General features: G+C 43.4%; 1 protein-coding gene across 1 annotated transcript in view; it reads right to left on the reverse strand.

Annotated features, from left to right (window-relative positions):
• Nucleotides 1-1,271: 1,271 nt before the first annotated feature.
• The window catches only part of LOC140476035 (uncharacterized), a 34,228-nt gene continuing 13,373 nt past the window's right edge, over nt 1,272-22,126 (reverse strand). The window contains exons 2-3 of the mRNA XM_072567965.1: nt 10,625-12,596; nt 1,272-1,628 (exon numbers count right to left, since the gene is read on the reverse strand). Of these exons, the coding sequence (XP_072424066.1) occupies nt 1,392-1,628; nt 10,625-12,586 (2,199 nt within the window). The 5' untranslated portion in view covers nt 12,587-12,596 and the 3' untranslated portion in view covers nt 1,272-1,391. The remainder of the gene's footprint in view (nt 1,629-10,624; nt 12,597-22,126) is intronic.

Below are 22,126 nucleotides of genomic sequence, written 5' to 3' on the forward strand. Positions count from 1 at the left end.
CCTGCCCTGCCTTATTTCCCAAGAGTAGGTCAAGTTTTGCACCTTCTCTCATAGGTACATCCACATGTTGAATCAGAAAATTGTCTTGTACACACTTAACAAATTCTTCTCCATCTAAACATTTAACACTATGGCAGTCCCAGTCGATGTTTGGAAAGTTAAAATCCCCTACCATAACTACCCTATTATTATTACAGATAGCTGAGATCTCCTTGCAAGTTTGTTTCTCAAGTTAAAGTCAGCATAGCTTCATAAAGTTGACATCATGATTGACAATTTTACTAAAATTCTTTGAGGAGGTAACAAGCAGGATAAGTGAAGGGTCTGTAGTGGATTTTGGAAAGGTGTTTAGTAATGTAACATACATTTGGTTATTTAATGAGTACCGATGATGGTGCACATAGCAAGTAATCACTGGCAGAGGATTGGTGAGCTGACAGAAGGCAGAGTTGGGATAAGGGAGGCATTTTCAGGATGGCAACCTGTAACTAATTGGGTGTCACAGGAATTGAATGGATCAAGGGGTATGGAGAGAAAGTGAGAACGTGACACTGAGATTGCATGATCAGCCATGATCATATTGAATGGTGGTGCATGCTCGAAGGGCCGAATGGCCTATTCCTGCAGCTACTTTCTGTGTGTTTCAATGTTTCTATCTAAGCCCACGTTGTTTCTCTGCCATGGTGCGGACAGTGTGGAGTGAACTTTACTTTCAGTTCAAAAGTGTAGAGGGAGCTTTACTTTATCTCTAAGCCGATGCTGTTTCTGTCCTGGGAATGTTTAATGGGGACACTGTAAAGGCTGTTTTTTCAAATATCTCTACTTTTGATTGTGGATTGAAATATGAAAAGGACTTTTTTTAAAACAATGTTGTTGAAGGATTGCTGCTGTTTTGCAAAGCAAGTAAACTGACCCTCACTGTAAGTGTCATTTACACAGTCGTGTGTTCTGGCCGTGGGAAAACTGAGCTGCAGATAAGCTGGAGCCGGGGGGCTGTGTATGAAGATTTAGTGGGTAACAAGGAGTGATTGGTCTGTGGTATGGTGACCAGGGGCCACCTTCTGCCTTGTGTTTTAGTGTCTGAATTCAGAGCGTTACATTAACCTCTGCCAGGTCTCAGAGCTTTGATCACCTCTGATCAATACGACCGATTAATTATCCATGTGTGAGTGTTTTCTGAAAAGAGGTTTCAGTTTGAAAAGACTATTCACTTCCTGATGCATTTTTCACATGATAATTCTTATTTTATTTATGTAAAGAAATGAGCCAGATAGAATATGATAAACTCTGCCCTACACCCTCTCCCCTTGATCTCGCGCCCACAGTCCAGTTCAACCCCTCACTCTCTGCTCTCTTCAGATGTTGCAGCCTCCAGCAGTGGATCAGCTGAGTTACCTCTTGGGTGGAGTTGGTCGGCTCCTCAGTGTTTTACACTTGGGGATGTGACTCTGGGCCACGTTGGGTTCAAAGCGACGGCTGCAGTGTGGACACTGGACGTAGTCGGAGTTGACAGAAGGGGAGGCTGCTGCAATTGCTTGCTTCTTCCCACGATATATTTCCAGTTCAGCTTGCTGGGCCGCATGCAGCATGCGGATGAAAGCATCATGCCTCACCTTCCAGTTCACTCTCTTTGCAGTTAGACACACGAGCAATGTGGAGGGGAAAAAGCAACAGTGAGAGTCACAAACAACATTTCAGGCAAAACCCACCACCCTAAACCATTGCCATTGGAGGGAGGAATGGATGCTCTGTATAACACTGAGGTATGATGGATATAACCCTCGCTGTATAACACTGGGGTATGATGGATATAACCCTCACTGTATAACACTGGGGTATGGTGGATATAACCCTCGCTGTATAACACTGGGGTATGATGGATATAACCCTCGCTGTATAACACTGAGGTATGATGGATATAACCCTCACTGTATAACACTGGGGTATGGTGGATATAACCCTCGCTGTATAACACTGGGGTATGGTGGATATAACCCTCGCTGTATAACACTGGGGTATGGTGGATATAACCCTCGCTGTATAACACTGGGGTATGATGGATATAACCCTCACTGTATAACACTGGGGTATGATGGATATAACCCTCACTGTATAACACTGGGGTATGGTGGATATAACCCTCGCTGTATAACACTGGGGTATGATGGATATAACCCTCATTGTATAACACTGGGGTATGATGGATATAACCCTCGCTGTATAACACTGAGGTATGATGGATATAACCCTCGCTGTATAACACTGGGGTATGATGGATATAACCCTCACTGTATAACACTGGGGTATGATGGATATAACCCTCACTGTATAACACTGGGGTATGGTGGATATAACCCTCGCTGTATAACACTGGGGTATGATGGATATAACCCTCACTGTATAACACTGGGGTATGGTGGATATAACCCTCGCTGTATAACACTGGGGTATGATGGATATAACCCTCACTGTATAACACTGGGGTACGGGGCATATAACCCTCGCTGTATAACACTGGGGTACGGGGCATATAACCCTCACTGTATAACACTGGGGTACGGGGCATATAACCCTCGCTGTATAACACTGGGGTACGGGGCATATAACCCTCATTGTATAACACTGGGGTACGGGGCATATAACCCTCGCTGTATAACACTGGGGTACGGGGCATATAACCCTCATTGTATAACACTGGGGTATGGGGCATATAACCCTCGCTGTATAACACTGGGGTACGGGGCATATAACCCTCATTGTATAACACTGGGGTACAGGGCATATAACCCTCGCTGTATAACACTGAGGTATGATGGATATAACCCTCACTGTATAACACTGGGGTATGGTAGATATAACCCTCGCTGTATAACACTGAGGTATGGGGCATATAACCCTCGCTGTATAACACTGGGGTATGGTGGATATCACCCTCACTGTATAACAGTGGGGTATGGTGGATATCACCCTCACTGTATAACACTGGGATACGGTGGATATAACCCTCACTGTATAACACTGGGATACGGTGGATATAACCCTCACTGTATAACATTGGGGTATTGTGGATATCACCCTCACTATATAACACTGGGGAATGGTGGATATAACCCTCACTATATAACACTGGGGTACGGGGCATATAACCCTCACTGTATAACGTTGGGGTATGGTGGATATCACCCTCACTGTATAACACTGGGGGTATGGTGTATATAGACCTCGCTGTATAACACTGGGGAACGGTGGATATAGACCTCACTTTATAACACTGGGTTATGGTGGATATAGACCTCACTGTTTAACACTGGGGTATAGGGGATATCACCCTCACTGTATAACACTGGGGTACGGTGGATATAGACCTCACTGTATAACACTGGGGTACGGTGGATATAGACCTCACTGTGTAACACTGGGGTATGGGGGATATAGACCTCACTGTATAACACTGGGGTACAGTGGATATAGACCTCACTGTATAACACTGGGGTACAGTGGATATAGACCTCACTGTATAACACGGGTACAGTGGATATAGACCTCACTGTATAACACTGGGGTATGGTGGATATAGACCTCACTGTATAACACTGGGGTACGGTGGATATAGACCTCACTGTATAACACTGGGGTATGGTGGATATAGACCTCACTGTATAACACTGGGGTATGGTGGATATAGACCTCACTGTTTAACACTGGGGTACGGGGGATATCACCCTCACTGTATAACACTGGGGTACGGGGGATATAGACCTCACTGTATAACATTGGGGTACAGTGGATTTAGACCTCACTGTGTAACACTGGGGTATGGGGGATATAACCCTCGCTGTATAACACTGGGGTATGGTGGATATAGACCTCACTGTATAACACTGGGGTACAGTGGATATAGACCCCACTGTATAACACTGGGGTACAGTGGATATAGACCTCATGTATAATACTGGGGTATGGGGGATATAGACATCACTGTATAACACTGGGGTACAGAGGATATAGACCTCACTGTATAACACTGGAGTACGGTGGATATAGACCTCACTGTATAACACTGGGGTAGGGGGATATGGACCTCACTGTATAACACTGGGGTATGGTGGATATAGACCTCACTGTATAACACTGGGGTATGGGGGATATAGACATCACTGTATAACACTGGGGTATGGTGGATATAGACCTCACTGTTTAACACTGGGGTACGGGGGATATCACCCTCACTGTATAACACTGGGGTACGGTGGATATAGACCTCACTGTATAACATTGGGGTACAGTGGATATAGACCTCACTGTGTAACACTGGGGTATGGGGATATAGACCTCACTGTATAACACTGGGGTATGGTGGATATAGACCTCACTGTATAACACTGGGGTACAGTGGATATAGACCTCACTGTATAACACTGGGGTACAGTGGATATAGACCTCACTGTATAACACTGGGGTACAGTGGATATAGACCTCACTGTATAACACTGGGGTATGGTGGATATAGACCTCACTGTATAACACTGGGGTACGGTGGATATAGACCTCACTGTGTAACACTGGGGTATGGTGGATATAGACCTCACTGTATAACACTGGGGTACGGGGGATATAGACCTCACTGTATAACACTGGAGTACGGTGGATATAGACCTCACTGTATAACACTGGGGTATGGTGGATATAGACCTCACTGTATAACACTGGGGTACGGTGGATATAGACCTCACTGTATAACACTGGGGTATGTGGGATATAGACCTCACTGTATAACACTGGGGTATGGTGGATATAGACCTCACTGTTTAACACTGGGGTACGGGGGATATCACCCTCACTGTATAACACTGGGGTACGGTGGATATAGGCCTCACTGTATAACACTGGGGTACGGTGGATATAGACCTCACTGTATAACATTGGGGTACAGTGGATATAGACCTCACTGTGTAACACTGGGGTATGGGGGATATAGACCTCACTGTATAACACTGGGGTATGGTGGATAAAGACCTCACTGTATAACACTGGGGTACAGTGGATATAGACCTCACTGTGTAACACTGGGTTATGGGGGATATAGACCACACTGTATAACACTGGGGTATGGTGGATATAGACCTCACTGTATAACACTGGGGTACAGTGGATATAGACCTCACTGTATAACACTGGGGTACAGTGGATATAGACCTCACTGTATAATACTGGGGTATGGGGGATATAGACTTCACTGTATAACACTGGTGTACGGGTGATATAGACCTCACTGTATAACACTGGAGTACGGTGGATATAGACCTCACTGTATAACACTGGGGTATGGTGGATATAGACCTCACTGTATAACACTGGGGTATGGGGGATATAGACCTCACTGTATAACACTTGGGTATGGTGAATATAGACCTCACTGTATAACACTGGGGTATGGGGGATATAGACCTCACTGTATAACACTGGGGTATGGTGGATATAGACCTCACTGTTTAACACTGGGGTACGGGGGATATCACCCTCACTGTATAACACTGGGGTATGGGGGATATAGACTTCACTGTATAACACTGGGGTATGGGGGATATAGACCTCACTGTATAACATTGGGGTACAGTGGATATAGACCTCACTGTGTAACACTGGGGTATGGGGGATATAGACCTCACTGTATAACACTGGGGTATGGTGGATATAGACCTCACTGTATAACACTGGGGTACAGTGGATATAGACCTCACTGTGTAACACTGGGTTATGGGGGATATAGACCTCACTGTATAACACTGGGGTATGGTGGATATAGACCTCACTGTATAACACTGGGGTACAGTGGATATAGACCTCACTGTATAACACTGGGGTACAGTGGATATAGACCTCACTGTATAATACTGGGGTATGGGGGATATAGACTTCACTGTATAACACTGGTGTACGGGTGATATAGACCTCACTGTATAACACTGGAGTACGGTGGATATAGACCTCACTGTATAACACTGGGGTATGGTGGATATAGACCTCACTGTATAACACTGGGGTATGGGGGATATAGACCTCACTGTATAACACTGGGGTACAGTGGATATAGACCTCACTGTATAACACTGGGGTATGGGGGATATAGACCTCACTGTATAACACTGGGGTATGGTGGATATAGACCTCACTGTTTAACACTGGGGTACGGGGGATATCACCCTCACTGTATAACACTGGGGTATGGGGGATATAGACTTCACTGTATAACACTGGGGTATGGGGGATATAGACCTCACTGTATAACACTGGGGTATGGGGGATATAGACCTCACTGTATAACACTGGAGTACGGTGGATATAGACCTCACTGTATAACACTGGGGTATGGTGGATACAGACCTCACTGTATAACACTGGGGTATGGGGGATATAGACCTCACTGTATAACACTGGAGTACGGTGGATATCACTCTCACTGTATAACACTGGGGTACGGTGGATATCACTCACTGTATAACACTGGGGTACTGTGTGACTGGGTATGTGCTTGACAGTAGATTACACAAGGGTACTGTTCTGTTTAGATTAGATTAGATTACTTACAGTGTGGAAACAGCCCTGCGGCCCAACAAGTCCACACTGACCCGCCGAAGGGCATTCCCCTACATTTATCCCTGCATCTAACACTACAGGCAATATAGCATGACCAATTCACCCTAACCTGCACATTTTTATTCGAACTGTGGGAGGAAACTGGAGCATCCGGAGGAAACCCACGCAGACACGGGGAGAATGTGCAAACTCCACACAGTCAGTCACCTGAGGTGGGAATTGAACCTGGGTCTCTGGCGCTGTGAGGCAGCAATGCTAACCACTGTGCCACCATGGAAACACTTTCCCACAGTGTATAAATTTCTTCTTTACTATTTCATAAATTTGACTTTTTCTAGGAGGTGACAGGTGTGTGGATGTAAGTCGTGCAGTTGATGTGGTTTGTGTGGATTTCAGCAAGGCCTTTGACAGGCTGCCACACGGATATCTGATAAAGAAGGTAAAACCCCATAGGATTCGCAGTAACTTGGCAAGTTAGATCCAAACTGGAGCCAGTGGTTGGTGATAGAAGGTTGTTTGTGTGACTGGAGCAGGGGCACACCATAGGTATCAGTGCAGGGTCCCTTACCATTTGTGATATGGTTTGGGGAGGAGATGATAACCACGTTTGCGAATGTAATGAAGATTGGCGAAATAATTGATAGTGAAGATGATCTTTGGTTACAGGAGGATAAAAATGATTGGTCACACAGGCAGATCAGTTGCAGATGGAGTTTAACCCTGATAAATATGAGGTGCTGCACTTTGGAAGAAATAACAAAACAAAGGAGAATGACTGGACACTAGGAAGCTCAGAGGAACATGGAGATCTTGGGGAGTTTGTCCACAGATCCCTGAAGGCAGCAAGATAGGTTCATGGGGTAGTTAAGAAGGTGTATGGGATACTTGCCTTTATCAGCTGAGGTATAGATGGTAAGAGCAGGGAGGTGATGCTGGAGATGTACTGGACTTTGGTGAGGCCACAGCTGGAGTACTGTGGGCAGTTCTGGTCCCCACACTATAGGAAGGATGGGATTACACTGGAGGAGGGGGGGCAGAGGAGATTCTCCAGGATGTTGCCGGGAATGGAGCAGTTTAGCGATAAAGGGAGAGTGGATCAGCTCAGGTTGTTTTTGTTAAGAGTGGAGAGGATTCAAAGATGATATATTAGAGGTGTATAAGATTATGAGGGGCATGGGTAGAGTGGATAGAAAGCAGCTGCTCCCCTTAGTTGAAGAGTAAGTAAGAAGGGGCATAATTTTAAGGTGAAAGGCAGGAGGTTTAGAGAGGCTTTGGGGAAAAGCCTTCAGGATGATAGGAACCTGAATGCCCCACCTTGGAGGGGAAACTTCACAACCTTTAAACAATACTTGGATGAGCTCTTGAAGTTCAAGGCGATGAGCCCAATGTGCGGCAGAGTGACGAGTATCAGCAGGTTAGTGCAGACAGTGGACTGAAAGGCCTTTTCTATGCTGTATGTCTCTAAGACTGTCTTTTACATATTTTACCTTTAAGCTCCTTCAAAGCCTCTTACTGCTGCTGTTTATATATTTACACAACATCTTTGGGTTTTCAGAGAGTCATAGAGATGTACAGCACAGAAACAGACTCTTTGGTCCAACTCATACATGCTGACAAGATATCCTAAGTTAATCTTGTCCCATTTGCCAGCACTTGGGCCCATATCCCTCCAAACCCTTCCTATTCATATACCCATCCAAATGCCTTTTAAATGTTGCAATTGTACCAGCCTCCACCACTTCCTCTGGCAGCTCATTCCATACACGTACCACCCTCTGGGTGAAAAAAGTTGTCCATTTTAAATCTTTCCCTCTTACCTTAACCCTATCCCTTCTAGTTTTGGATGCCCCCCATGATTTTATAAACTTCTATAAGGTCACCCCTCAGGCTCCAACACTCCAGGGAAAACAGCCGCACCCTATTCAACCTCTCCCTACAGCTCAACCCCTCCAACCCTGGCAACATCTTTGTAAATCTTTCTGAACCCTCATATTTCATCTTCTCCCCCTTGCTGCTTTTTTAGTGGTCCTCTGCTGGTATTTAAAGGCTTCCTAATTCCTCTGGCTTCCCACTAATCTTCCCCACACTGTATGCCTATTCTTTTGTTTTAATGCTGTCCCTGACTTTCCTTGTCGGCCACGATTGTCGCATCCTCCCCTTCATATGTTTCTTCTTCCTTGGGATGAATCTCTGCTGTTTCTACTGAATTACCCCCGGAAACTCCTGCCATTGGTGTTCTACCATCTTCCCTCCTTGGCTCCCCTTCCAATCAACCCTGGCCAGCTCCTCTCTCATGTCTTTGTAGTTCCTTTACTCAATTGTAATATGTTACATCCGATTCCAGGTTCACCCTCTCAAACTGCAGGGTGAGTTCTTTAATATTATGGTCTCTGCCCCCTCGGGATTCTTTCACCTTAAGCTGCCTTATCAAGTTTGTCCCATTAAACAGCACCAAATCCAGAACTGCCTGTTTCTTAGTGAACTCTACCACAAGCTGCTCCAAAAAGCTATGATATAGACATTCCACAATTTTCTTTCTTCAGATAGGCTATCAACCTGATTTTCTCAGTCCACCTGCAGACTGCAGTCCCCACTAGTGTCTTTCTTCCATACCTTTTCTATCTCCTGATTTATTTTCTTCCCCACATCCTGAGTACTGCTTAGAGGCCTGTACACAATTCTCATCAAGGTTTGTGTAAAGGTCCTGAGGTGAATTGGCACCATTGGAATCTTTGCACCCATTATGTTGCCATGATTTCTGTGGTAATGCTTCTTCCTCAATGTGTTCCACTGCTCTGGTTTGATTGACTTTTGGATAGATTTTTCCAACCCACTTCTGTAAAATTACATCTCAACTTTAGTAAAATTTGCCTTTTCCAATTTTTAACGTTGTGTGGGATGGCTAGGCAAGTATTTATTGTAATTTCTAAGGTATTGTTGTTATTATGTTCACTGTTACCGAAATGCTCTCCCATTGATACCCAGCTTCATTCCCTAAAGCAAAGTCACAAACCACCTCTTGCTGGTTTTGAGAGGGATTAACTACAAAATGTTCTCCTGATCATCTCATGAATTCTGTACCCTCTCACCTTTTATACTGACCTTATTCCTGTTAATATTCGGCTGGTCAAAGTCCCTCCTATTGCTGTCCTTGTTACCATGTCCTTCTCAGAGATTTCCCTCCAGGTTTGCTAGTATCCTGTGACTGTTGAGGGGGTCAGTAGTACATTCCCAGCAGTGATTGCCCCTTTAATACTCCCCAGTTCAACCCAGATTCCTCATTTGATGAACCCTGTAATAGATCAACCATCCTTACAACTGTAATTGTTTACCTCAGATTGAATCTGCCCTCCATTCCTTATTCCTCCCCCCACCCATTCCATCTGGAATATTGTGGTTTGTCCTGTCCTCCTTTACCTCCCAGTTAAGTTATGACAGCTGTTTGTGTACTCAGCCCTTCCGTATTCCCAATGGACCTTGTACTGGTATTGTCTAACAGTATTCACTGAACAGCTAAGGTGAAACAAAGAACTGCAGATGCTAAAGATCTGCAATAAAACCAGAGATTGCTGGAGAAATTCAGCAAGTCTAGCAGCATTTGTGGAGAGAAACAGAGCTAACGTTTCAGGTCCAGTGACCAGTTCTGAAGAAGGATCACTAGACTCAAAAATATTAACTCTTGTTTTTGTTTCACTTAGCAGCTTCCATCTTGTCTATTTTCTAACCCTTATTTTCTTGACTTTATGTACTCAGTTCATATTTTGTTCCCTATTTCCAGCGTTACCTTGCCTTTCTATACCTTTGTATCCATTTTTCAGCTAATCCTTGCTTTAACTGTGCCAACCCCACAGCACTGAGACACCTTCCTGTGACACTATTAGTGTTAAGGTGCTTGTTCAGATTCCCAACTCCCCTGCAAATGAATCCTAGTTGCCTAGAAGTGAAATTGGAGTGAAGATTGGATAGAGGAGCCTATTACCCATGAACCACATCCAGGCTGGTGGTTCAGTAGTTTCCCTTGTCTTACCGGTGCTGGGATGACCTTGTGGGAGCACTGGTAATTCTCCAAATCAGTTCCTTTCGCTCTCTTCTGTGCTGAATCGTAGACTTTCCGTTTGCGTTTGTAAACTTTCTTACAGATTTCCGTATGTGTGTCGAGGCGGTCTAGAACAAACCTTCGGCCACAGAAAGGACAGTGAGCTTTCTCCTCTGGCGAATAATGTCCGTCCCACTCTGTCCTCTCATTCTCTACTGAGTTACTGTATTGTGCTGTATGATCAGTATCATCCTTTGTGTCATTCTTTTCTTCATTTGCAATCTCTTTATAATTTGCGAATGGATTTGAATGATCACTGTATTCATCTGAGGAGCCACCATCAAAGCTGTCTTCAGTTAGTTCCTTCCCTTTATATTGGTTGCTAATTTTCACCTTGTATGAATTTTCATTGCTGCTTTTTGTTGTTCTATGATCAACATCTTTTACATTCTCTGTTATATCTCTCTGTCTGTGTTTTGCTTCTCTTTCTAATTCCAACATTTTCTCTTTGTCTTCCCTTTCTCTATCTGTCCTTTCTCTTTTTGCCCTCTCTCTCTCTGACCTCTCTCTCCCCGAACTCTCCCTCTCTCTCCCTGAACTCTCCCTCTCTCTCTCAGACCGTGCTCTCCCTGAGCTCTCTCGTTCTCTCTCTGACCACTCTCTTCCTAACCCCTCTCTTCCTCTTTCTGACCTCTCTCTTCCCAAGCTCTCACTTTCTCTTCCTGACCACTCCCTTCCTCTCTCTGACCACTCTCTCCCTGAGCTCTCACTTTCTCTCCCTAACCACTCTCTTCCTCTCTCTGACCTCTCTCTCCCTGATCTCTCTCTTTTTCTCTCTGATCTCTCTCTCCCTGACCACTCTCTTTCTCTCTCTGACCACTCTCTCCCTGAGCTCTCACTTTCTCTCCCTGGCCTCTCTCTTGCTCTCACCAACCTCTCTCTCCCTGAACTCTCTCTCCCTGAGTTCTCTCTTTCTCTTTCTGATCTCTCTCTCCCGGACCCCTCCATCTCTCTCTCTGATCTCTCTCTTTCCATAACCCCTCTTTCTGCTGTCATTGATTCCTCCATATTTTGATCTTCCATCTCTTCGTCTGTTTCATCTCTTTGCATCTGAATTAGTCTCAGTTCCTCTTCTATTTTCCTCAGTCTTCCTTGAATAAGACTCTCTTTCTTAGAAATCTCAACATCGATGTTGATTCTGTCATTTTGCTGACTGTTTTTGAGCTCTCTGGTTTCCAGCCCTTTACTGAAGGTTGAGTTATTACATTGGCTGCTCCTTTGATGCGGTTGGACTGGAGATGTTGAATCTTCTGATGTTCTCAGCTCCATACCCCGCTCCCTGCTCCTTAACTGTGACCAGTTGGACTGACATTTGCTTCTTGGTGCTTTAGGTGGTGATGGTCTGAATGTAACAGCTGGCCACATGGGGGCATCCAAGTGTATTAAACTCCTCCAATCAGGAGTCTCTCCTTCAAAGTTTAAGACGTTGCTGAGTCCTGAGTGTCTCCGATCGATGGGCCTCAGAGGGTGAGCTCTGTCAATGCCAGCGCTCCTTTTGCCTTGTGGACCAAGAGTAACCTGGGTCCATCCTAAATCCTGATCCTCTGACATTGGTGATTGCACATGTGACCCATCAGCTGAAAGTTGCTCAGAGATTCCGGGATTTCTGTAGGATCCCGAGTGAGCTTCCACGAGGTAGGTCGTTCGAAGGCGATACAGAGCTTCCTGATACTGCTGTTTGTAAATGGCCATGAGCTTCACCTGTTTCTCTCGCTCCAGCTTCTGTTGGATCTGACATTTCAATAAGTCCAGTTTAGTTTGAGGTGTCGCAAACGGAATATCATGGCCATCCTGACTGATGGGCGGGAGCTTCCTTGAAGATTTATTTTTGCCATAAGGGGACAAAGGATCAATCTGAAGATAAGGACCCATTTCCCAACAAGCCATTAACATGCCCTGGAGCCTGCAGTAAAAACAATTTAAACGGCACATCAGAATTAACCAGGAGACAGTTAGAACTTAACCATTATCAGGACGTTACTTCACCACAAAACAAGATATAATCGAAGTTTCTAGCAAAGACAATAAAACAACTGTGGGGATTTATGATTCTTATCAACTGGATGAATAAACCTGGCCAAAGTGGTCTCAAAGATGGGTTTATAGAATATTTTTGCAACAGAATCCAATATTAGATTAGATTACTTACAGTGTGGAAACAGGCCCTTCGGCCCAACAAGTCCACACCGACCCGCTGAAGCGTAACCCACCCATACCCCTACATCTACCCCTTACCTAACACTACGGGCAATTTAGCATGGCCAATTCACCTGACCTGCACATCTTTGGACTGTGGGAGGAAACTGGAGCACCCGGAGGAAACCCACGCAGACACGGGGAGAATGTGCAAACTCCACACAGTCAGTCGCCTGAGGCGGGAATTGAACCTGGGTCTCTGGCGCTGTGAGGCAGCAGTGCTAACCACTGTGCCACCGTGCCGCCCACAAAACTATGCTACAAAACTAACAAGAATCACACTATTTTGGGAGAAAGTGAGGACTGCAGATGTTGGAGATCAAAATTGAGTGTAGGGCTGGAAGAACACAGCAGGTCGGGCAGCATCCGAGGAGCAGGAGAATCGACGTTTCGGGCATAAGCCCTTCATCAGGATACGATGCTTATGCCCGAAACGTCGATTTTCCTGCCCCTCGGATGCTGCCTGATCTGTTGTGCTTTTCCAGCACCACTCTGATCTAGACTCTGATTTCCAGCATCTGCAGTCCTCACTTTCTTCAAGAATCTTAAAACCAGTGATTGAGGTATGAGGGGATAACCGGCAAAGATTGGGTAAAAACACTGAAGTGCATCACAGCTAGTAGGCCGTGGGAAAATGGTTAAAGAAATTGTTCAAAATGTTCACAAAAAATACATTGCAATGAAAGCAAAACCTCATCAGGAAAGGCACATTCAGGAAAGTTGAGGACAATATTAGATTAAATAAGAGCCCAGTGCAAAGTATAGTCACAACATTGAGATTGGGGAGTGTTTTATAAACCAGCAAAGGATAACCAAAAGTTGATTAGAAGAGTTCTATCCAGAACATTTCAAAACTGGTTGTGAAATGTTTCACAAGTGAATAAAAGGAGGAGAGTAGCTAAAGTAAATGTTCAACCTTCGAAATGGAGATATTATAGATCATGGGGAAATAACAGAGACATTGAACAATAATTTTGCATCTGTCTTCACATTGAGTAAATTTAAGGAGATTCCGATTTTTAATTAGTAATGCGTTGAGGAGTTATGGAGACCAGGGCAGGAACGTGGAGTTTAGGCCAAGGTGGGATCAGCTATGATCATATCAAATGGCAGAGTAGACACAAGCAGACTGAATGGCCTCCTCCTGCTCCTAGTTCTCATGTTCTTGTGAGACACTGAGGTCTTTATGTTCAGCTCCAATCTCAGCACCCCCCTTCATTTCTGACCTAAAGAGGGTCCCACTAGATCCTCCCTGATTCCTCGTTTTCCTTTCATTCTCCCATCTTGCATATTTCTTGACATTTATGGGAGTAATGGGGAAAATGTTTAATTTCATGGATCAGCTCATCATCAGCTATTACTGTGTGTGCCAGCTGCCTAACTATTCTAATCCCATTTGCCAGCACTTGGCCCATGGCCTTGTATGTCTTGGCATTGCAAGTGTACATCTAAATACTCCAGCCCCCTTACAGGCAGTGAGTTCCAGATTCCCACTACCCTCTGGGTGAAATATTTTTTTCCTCACTTCTCTAAATTTTCTGCCCCTTACCTTAAATCTATGCTCCCTCATCACTGATCCCTCCATCTTGGGTTTCTAACCTTAACCCTAACCCTATCGCAGGATTCCTGTTTATCCTTTTTATGCCCCTCATCCTTTTATACATCTCAATCTTCTCTGCTGTGAGGAAAGCAACTCCAGTCTTCAATATGAAATTTAATTTCTAGAAGAAGTGATGTTTTTAATTCCTCCAAGAGAGAAATATTCCCATGAAATACATCCATGGTATGCACTCTCAAAACCCATATCCAATGGTTAAAGGTGTTTGCGTTATCATTTCCAATTCAATGTGGTTGTGTCCAGGCTATATCCTCATGCTTCAAAATGTTTGCCTGTGTGCATCAGCAATTAACTCACAGAATAACCTTTTTAAAATAGTGACATAACCCATATAAACCTCAGATTGTGATGCATGAATATCACAAGCTCTTCATGTCAACCTACTTTGCTGGTACCTTCAATCACTTCATTTAGGAAGGATGTTGTGAAATTTGAAAGGGCTTAGAAAAGATTTACAAGGATGTTGCCAGGGTTGGAGGATTTGAGCTACAGGGAGAGACTGAACAGGCTGGAGCTGTTTTCCCTGGAGCGTTGGAGGCTGAGGGGTGACCTTATAGAGGTTTATAAAATCATGAGGGGCATGGATAGGGTAAATAGACAAATTCTTTTCCCTGGGGTAGCGGAGCCAGAATTAGAGGACATAGGGTTTAGGGCGAGAGGGGAAAGATATAAAAGGGGCCTAAGGGGCAACTTTTTCACGCAGAGGGTGGTACGTGTATGGAATGAGCTGCTAGAGGAAGTGGTGGAGGCTGGTACAATTGCAACATTTAACAGGCATCTGGATGGGTATATGAATAGGAAGGGTTTGGAGGGATATGGGCCAAGTGCTAGCAAATGGGACTAGATTAGGTTAGGATATCTGGTGGGTATGGACGAGTTGGAACAAAGGTTCTCATAGAAGAATCATAGAAACCTTGCGGGGTAGAAACAGGCTGTTCAGCCCAAGTCCGCATTGACCCTCTGAAGAGTATCCCACCTTGACCCATTCCCCTACCCTATTACTCTACATTTACCCCTGATTAAGCACCTAACCTGCACATCCCTGAACACAATGGGTAATTTAGCATGGCCAATTCACCTAACTTGCACATCCTTGGACTGTGGGAGAAAACCAGAGCACCCGGAGGAAACCCACACAGACACGGGGAGAATGTGCAAACTCCACACAGTCAGTCACCTGAGTCAGGAATTGAACCCGTGTCCCTGGTGCTGTGGGGCAGCAGTGCTAACCACTGAGTTACTGTGTCGCCCCGTTTGCTTTCATGCTGAACATCCCTGTGCCTCTATGACCCTTTTTACTTTGCTACATTATCAAACCAAATGGCACGGTGGCACAGTGGTTAGCACTGCTGCCTCACAGCGCCAGAGACCTGGGTTCAATTCCCGCCTCAGGCGACTGACTGTGTGGAGTTTGCACGTTCTCCCCGTGTCTGTGTGGGTTTCCTCCGGGTGCTCCGGTTTCCTCCCACATCCAAAGATGTGCAGGTCAGGTGAATTGGCCATGCTAAATTGCCCGTAGTGTTAGGTTAGGGGTATGGGTGGGTTGCGCTTCGGCGGGTCGGTGTGGACTTGTTGGGCTGAAGGGCCTGTTTCCACACTGTAAGTAATCTAATCCACAGCCCTGAGCAAGGCTTTTGGACTTTTGCTTATGGCTTGGTTTCTCATCATCAGAACATTCGTCTGCACCTGGCATCTCATTCAAGCTGGTATGTTTTTCATAGAAACAGAACATAGAAGCATAGCACATAGAAACATAGGACATACAACATAGAAACATAGAGTGTAGAAGCATAGAACATAGAAACATAGGACATACAACATAGAAACATAGAGTGTAGAAGCATAGAACATAGAAACATAGGACATACAACATAGACACATAGAGTGTAGAAGCATAGAACATAGAAACATAGGACATACAACATAGAAACATAGAGTGTAGAAGCATAGAACATAGAAACATAGGACATACAACATAGACACATAGAGTGTAGAAGCATAGCACATAGAAACATAGGACATACAACATAGAAACATAGAGTGTAGAAGCATAGAACATAGAAACATAGAACATATAAACATGGAACATAGAAACATGTAACACAGAAACAGAAAATAGGAACATAGAAACATAGGACATACAACATAGACACATAGAGTGTAGAAGCATAGAACATAGAAACATAGGACATACAACATAGAAACATAGAGTGTAGAAGCATAGAACATAGAAACATAGGATATACAACATAGAAACATAGAGTGTAGAAGCATAGAACATAGAAACATAGGATATACAACATAGAAACATAGAGTGTAGAAGCATAGAACATAGAAACATAGAACATATAAACATGGAACATAGAAACATGTAACACAGAAACAGAAAATAGGAACATAGAAACATAGGACATACAACATAGACACATAGAGTGTAGAAGCATAGAACATAGAAACATAGAACATATAAACATGGAACATAGAAACATGTAACACAGAAACAGAAAATAGGAACATAGAAACATAGGACATACAACATAGACACATAGAGTGTAGAAGCATAGAACATAGAAACATAGAGCATAGAAACATAGAACATATAAACATGGAACATAGAAACAGAAAATAGGAACATAGAAACATAGGACATACAACATAGAAACATTGAACATATATACATAGAAACATAGCACACAGAACATAGAAACATAGAACATTACAGCGCAGTACAGGCCCTTTGGCCTTCGATGTTGCACTGCCCTGTGAAAACCAATCTGAAGCCTATCTAACCTACACTATTCCATTATCATCCATATGTTTACCCAATGACCATTGAAATGCCCTTAAAGTTGGTGAATCTACTGCTGTTGCAGGCAGGCCGTTCTACACTGCTATTACCCTCTGAGTAAGGAAACTACTTCTGACATCTGTCCTATATCTATCCCTTTTCAATTTAAAGCTATAAAATTGAGGGGTGATAGATATAGGACAGATGTCAGAAGTAGTTTCAGTTTTTCTCTCTTTTGCAATTCTACTCCCATATTTATAAATGCTCTTTCTTGCTTCTTTTCTTCACTTCCAAGTTTCTTCATTTCTAATTCCTTTTCTGTTTCAAAATGCTTCAGTTTTTCATGTTGAATCTGCTTTAATGATAACTCAGACACAACTAACTGCAATAACTTGGTTCCTGAAACAACTGGTCCCTTACATTTCTATTACTCCTGATTGTTACCCTCAGCTGTCTCAGCTTACTTAACCTTTGCAGGCAACTCTACCTTTCACAGCTTTGTCAATTTCACCAGCCCAGCTTTCATTAAATATTGTAAAGCAGTCACAGGTAGTTCCTGCACCTGTCAGAATGTTCTAGCCATTTCCAATATTGTTTTGATTTGCTGAGAAATCTGGTGCCTCTCTTTTTATCCTTTACCAATTTCTATTACTCCATGTTCAATTTTGTGTTGTTTGCATCTAAGATCCCACGCTGAGCTTCCAAATGATGTTCCAGCTGGTACAGGAGGTGCAATCAAGCTCCACTACCTCACTGGTCACACAAAGGGTTCCTGTGGTACAGTGGTAGTATCCTTCCTCTGAGCAAGAACACTTGGGTTCAAGTTGGTCCCTTGCTCCAGAGATCTGTAATACATCTCTGTAATAGTTCTCTGAACAGGTTGATGAGGAAATATTTTTAAGAAGGTATATCCAGGAGGCTTCTTTAATGAACTCAAAATAATCTGTTTATTTTGACCAGACTTCATTCTCTGGTTAACTCATGAGCTATATATATTCCCCCAATCTCACACACAAACACAGTCACACAGCTCAAAAAGACAAGTGTCTAGATCAGAGTGGTGCTGGAAAAGCACAGCAGGTTAGGCAGCATCCGAGGAGCAGGAAAATCGACCTTTCAGGCAAAAGCCTTTCATCAGGAATCAGATTCCTGATGAAGGGCTTTTGCCCGAAACATTGATTTTCCTGACCACTCTGGTCTAGACTCTGACTTCCAGCATCTGCAGTCCTTGTTTTTACCTCAGTTTTATAAAACAAAAAGCAAAAAGAGGAAAAGGCCCCCTGTGAACCAAGGGTCTGGGAACAAAGGATAGAGGGTGGTGACTTCTGACATCCACTGGATTTCCTGTCAACAATGTTGAAGTCTGGACAGCTGTAGACTGATGGTGGAACTTCACTTCTGATGGCAAGCAACCTTTGGGTTCAAGTTTTTGGAAATTGGTCACAGTTGATCTCTTAACGTTTTACAATGTCTTCAGAAATAATGGTATTTGGAAATTTTTATAAGGTTCCCAGGAAGAGAGTTTGAGTAAATTTTGAGAGTTTGATAAATGAAACATTTGAGAGCAAGATAAAGAAAAAGAAAGAAGCATGTGTTAGTTTCAACACATTAAAAACAAGGGAGGCCTTCAAAAATCCAGAGAGTGTAGGAACTTAGTTTTGAGAAGATTTGTAGCTCAGGATAAGGTTCTGGATGTAAGTTTGCTCACTGAGTGGTAGGTTCATTTTCAGACACGTCACTACGCTGGGTAACATCATCAGTGAGCCTCCAGTGAAGCACTGGTGGTATGGCCTGCTTTCTATTTATGTGTTTAGGTTTCCTTGAGTTGGTAATGTCATTTCCTGTGGTGATGTCATTTCCTGTTCCTTTCCTCAGGGGATGGTAAATGGGATCTAAGTCAGTGTATTTGTTGATAGAGTTCCGGTTGGAATGCCATGCTTCGAGGCATTCTTGTGCATGTCTCAGTTTGATTTGTCCTAGGATGGATGTGTTGTCCCAGTCGAAGTGGTGTCCTTCCTCATCCGTATGTAAGGGTATTAGTGAGATTGGGTCATGTCTTGTGGCTCGTTGGTATTCATGTATCCTGGTGGCTAGTTTTCTTTCTGTTTGTCCAATATAGGTTTGCTCGTTGTCCGTATCGGATCTTTTAAGTGCATTAGCTGTTTTAGTGTGTTGGTGGGTTTGTGGTCTACCATGATGCCAAGAGGTCTGAGTAGTCTGGCAGTCATTTCTGAGGTGTCTTTGATGTAGGGGAGAGTGGCTAGGGTTTCTGGGCGTGTTTTGTCTGCTTGTTTGGGTTTGTTGCTGAGAAATCGGTGGACTGTGTTCATTGGGTACCCATTCTTTTTGAATACACGGTATAGGTGATTTTCCTCTGCTGTGCCTACTTCCTCTGTGCTGCAGTATGTTTTGGCTCATTGAAATAATGTTCTAATGTGATAGTGTAGGAAGTTACTTAAAGTGGAAATGAAGAGAGCATAAAAGGGCCGTGAAATATATTTGGCCAATGGGATTAAGGAAAAACCCAAGACGTTCTCTAAGTATATTAAGCACAAGAGGATTACCAGGAAAAGAATGGGACCTATTAGAGACCAAAGGGGTAACTTGTGCACATGGAGCCTGTGGACATGGGTGAGTCTTAAATGAATACTTCTCATCTGTCTTCATAGTGAAGAAGGACATTGTCAGTGCAGATTTCAGTTGGGGTGGTGCAATTCTAGAGCATGTTCGGATTAATGAGGAGATATTAGATGTTTTAGTGAACATGAAAGTATTCATCACCCAAAGGGTGTAGGAGGGCATAGGGATGGCAGGGACCCTTGCAACATTTAAGCATCTGGATGAGTAGTTACAGGTAAATGGGTTGATGTTTGTAGGTCAGCATAGACATGGTGGGCCAAAGAACCTGTCCTGCATGACTCAATGAACTTCTACTGAGTAAATAATGCTAGGAGAGAGACTTCCAGCTTCTGAGGTGTCTACTGTCTCTACCTGGATTTGTAAAACAAAATTCCAAATGTAGAAGTTGTCACTAGGTAAGTTCACATAATGGCCTCTCTGATCTTTTTAAAGTGAGGTTTTCCATTATGAAAGGCAATAAACCCTATCTCATCTCTTTGCAAGCTTTGCAGAGCTGTTTTCTACGAAGTCACATGATGTTTCTGCAAACAGGAGGTGGCTGACAGCACACAACTCTCCTCAATGAAACCCTTTCCAAAACAGAAATCACCAAACTGTTCCATATCTTCCAAGTTTTCCACACAGTCCATAAATATCATTACATATTTGTAACATTTCTCATTCCCGGAACCATTTTTGTAAATCACCTTTCCACTCTCTCCACTACTTTAACATCCTTTCAGAAATGTGGTGCCAGAACTACACACAACGCCCCAGCTGAATTCTAAAAAGTGACTTATACAAGGTCAGCATAGCTTATTTCTTTTGTACTTTATGCTTCTATTAATGAAGCCCAAGATATTGCATGTTTTATTAAGCACTGTCTCAACTTGTCCTGCCACCTGTAACAGCATATTCAAATGAAAAGACTGTGTTGTGTATGAGCAGCACTGTACATTCTTGGCAGAAATATTTTGCAAAATGAAATAAACACAGATTGTAAGAAATGTACTGTTTCAATTCAAATTGGATAATGGTCAGTAATCTTTCTTAAGCTTAACTTTAATAGCTTCTGACTGTCTCTGCTTCCCTACTCTCATTAATTTCCCTATTAATTCTCCATGGTGATGACTCTAACAATCAGTACCCTCCTGTCTTACAGTATGCATGTTGACTTTGTTCTTGAGTTAGTATTCCTGTGAAATGTCCTGATGTGTCAGATGAAGGGCTTTGACAAAAATATGTCTGTTTTCCAGCAAGTTCTATACTGTATTACCAAGTGGCTTGGTTGTGATAAGGAAGTCATAACAATGAGCTTAGAAAAGTCAAGTACGTTTGACAAAGTGAAATCAAATTCACCAAATCTGTTAGTTTCATGAGGATGTAATTACTGTGGTGGATAAAAGGCAACCAGTAGATGTGGTATACTTGGATTTCAAAAAGGTATTTGTGAAGGTGCCAGACAATAGACTGATGGGCAAGAGAAAGATTGATGGAGTTGGGGATGGTTTACTAACATGGATAGAGGGTTAGTTAACATACAGGAAGCAAAGAGTAGGGATAACTAAGACATTTTCTCATTGGCAAGCTGTGATGAGTGAAGGATCTGTGCTGGACTTAATTTGTATCATTAGTAAAGGTTCAGGGTTGGAGGGCATTGATTAGAAGGTTACTTGATGCTATATCCAGCAAATGTCATATTCAGAACATTGAAACATGGTCTGTGTCCAGTGTGGAATCTCCTAGAACTGACTTCTTAAAATGATGTTGAACTGTGTATACAGAAACTGTGACACTGTCTTAAAAAGATAATCCCAGATGAAGAAGTGTTAATACCAAGATCCCGAGACCATCCAAATTGTATTCCTGAATGGGTGATTCCGAAATAGTGGTGGAGATTGTCTGAACCCCCAGGGAGAATGCCTGTCCAGATTACTCTCTGCCCAATTCCACCTTCAGAAAAGAGTCTCTGAGAAACCACAGGGTAAAGTGGAATATTGGTCTCCTTATCTTTTCTCAAAGTGATGTCTACAAAGAAACTCAACACCAACAAAAAGAGCAGGGAATTTCAACACGAAGTTCAAGAGACACTGCCATCCTAAGATGCCCAACTCTGTTCCTTTTCAAACTGAACAATAGAATCCCAGCAATCTCCCAATAACAGATCACTAACTTCACGAGCTGCAGTCAGTTCCTCTCTTGGAGACTCCAT

Source organism: Chiloscyllium punctatum, chromosome 4, assembly GCF_047496795.1.
Source record: "Chiloscyllium punctatum isolate Juve2018m chromosome 4, sChiPun1.3, whole genome shotgun sequence".
Lineage (NCBI taxonomy): Eukaryota > Metazoa > Chordata > Chondrichthyes > Orectolobiformes > Hemiscylliidae > Chiloscyllium > Chiloscyllium punctatum.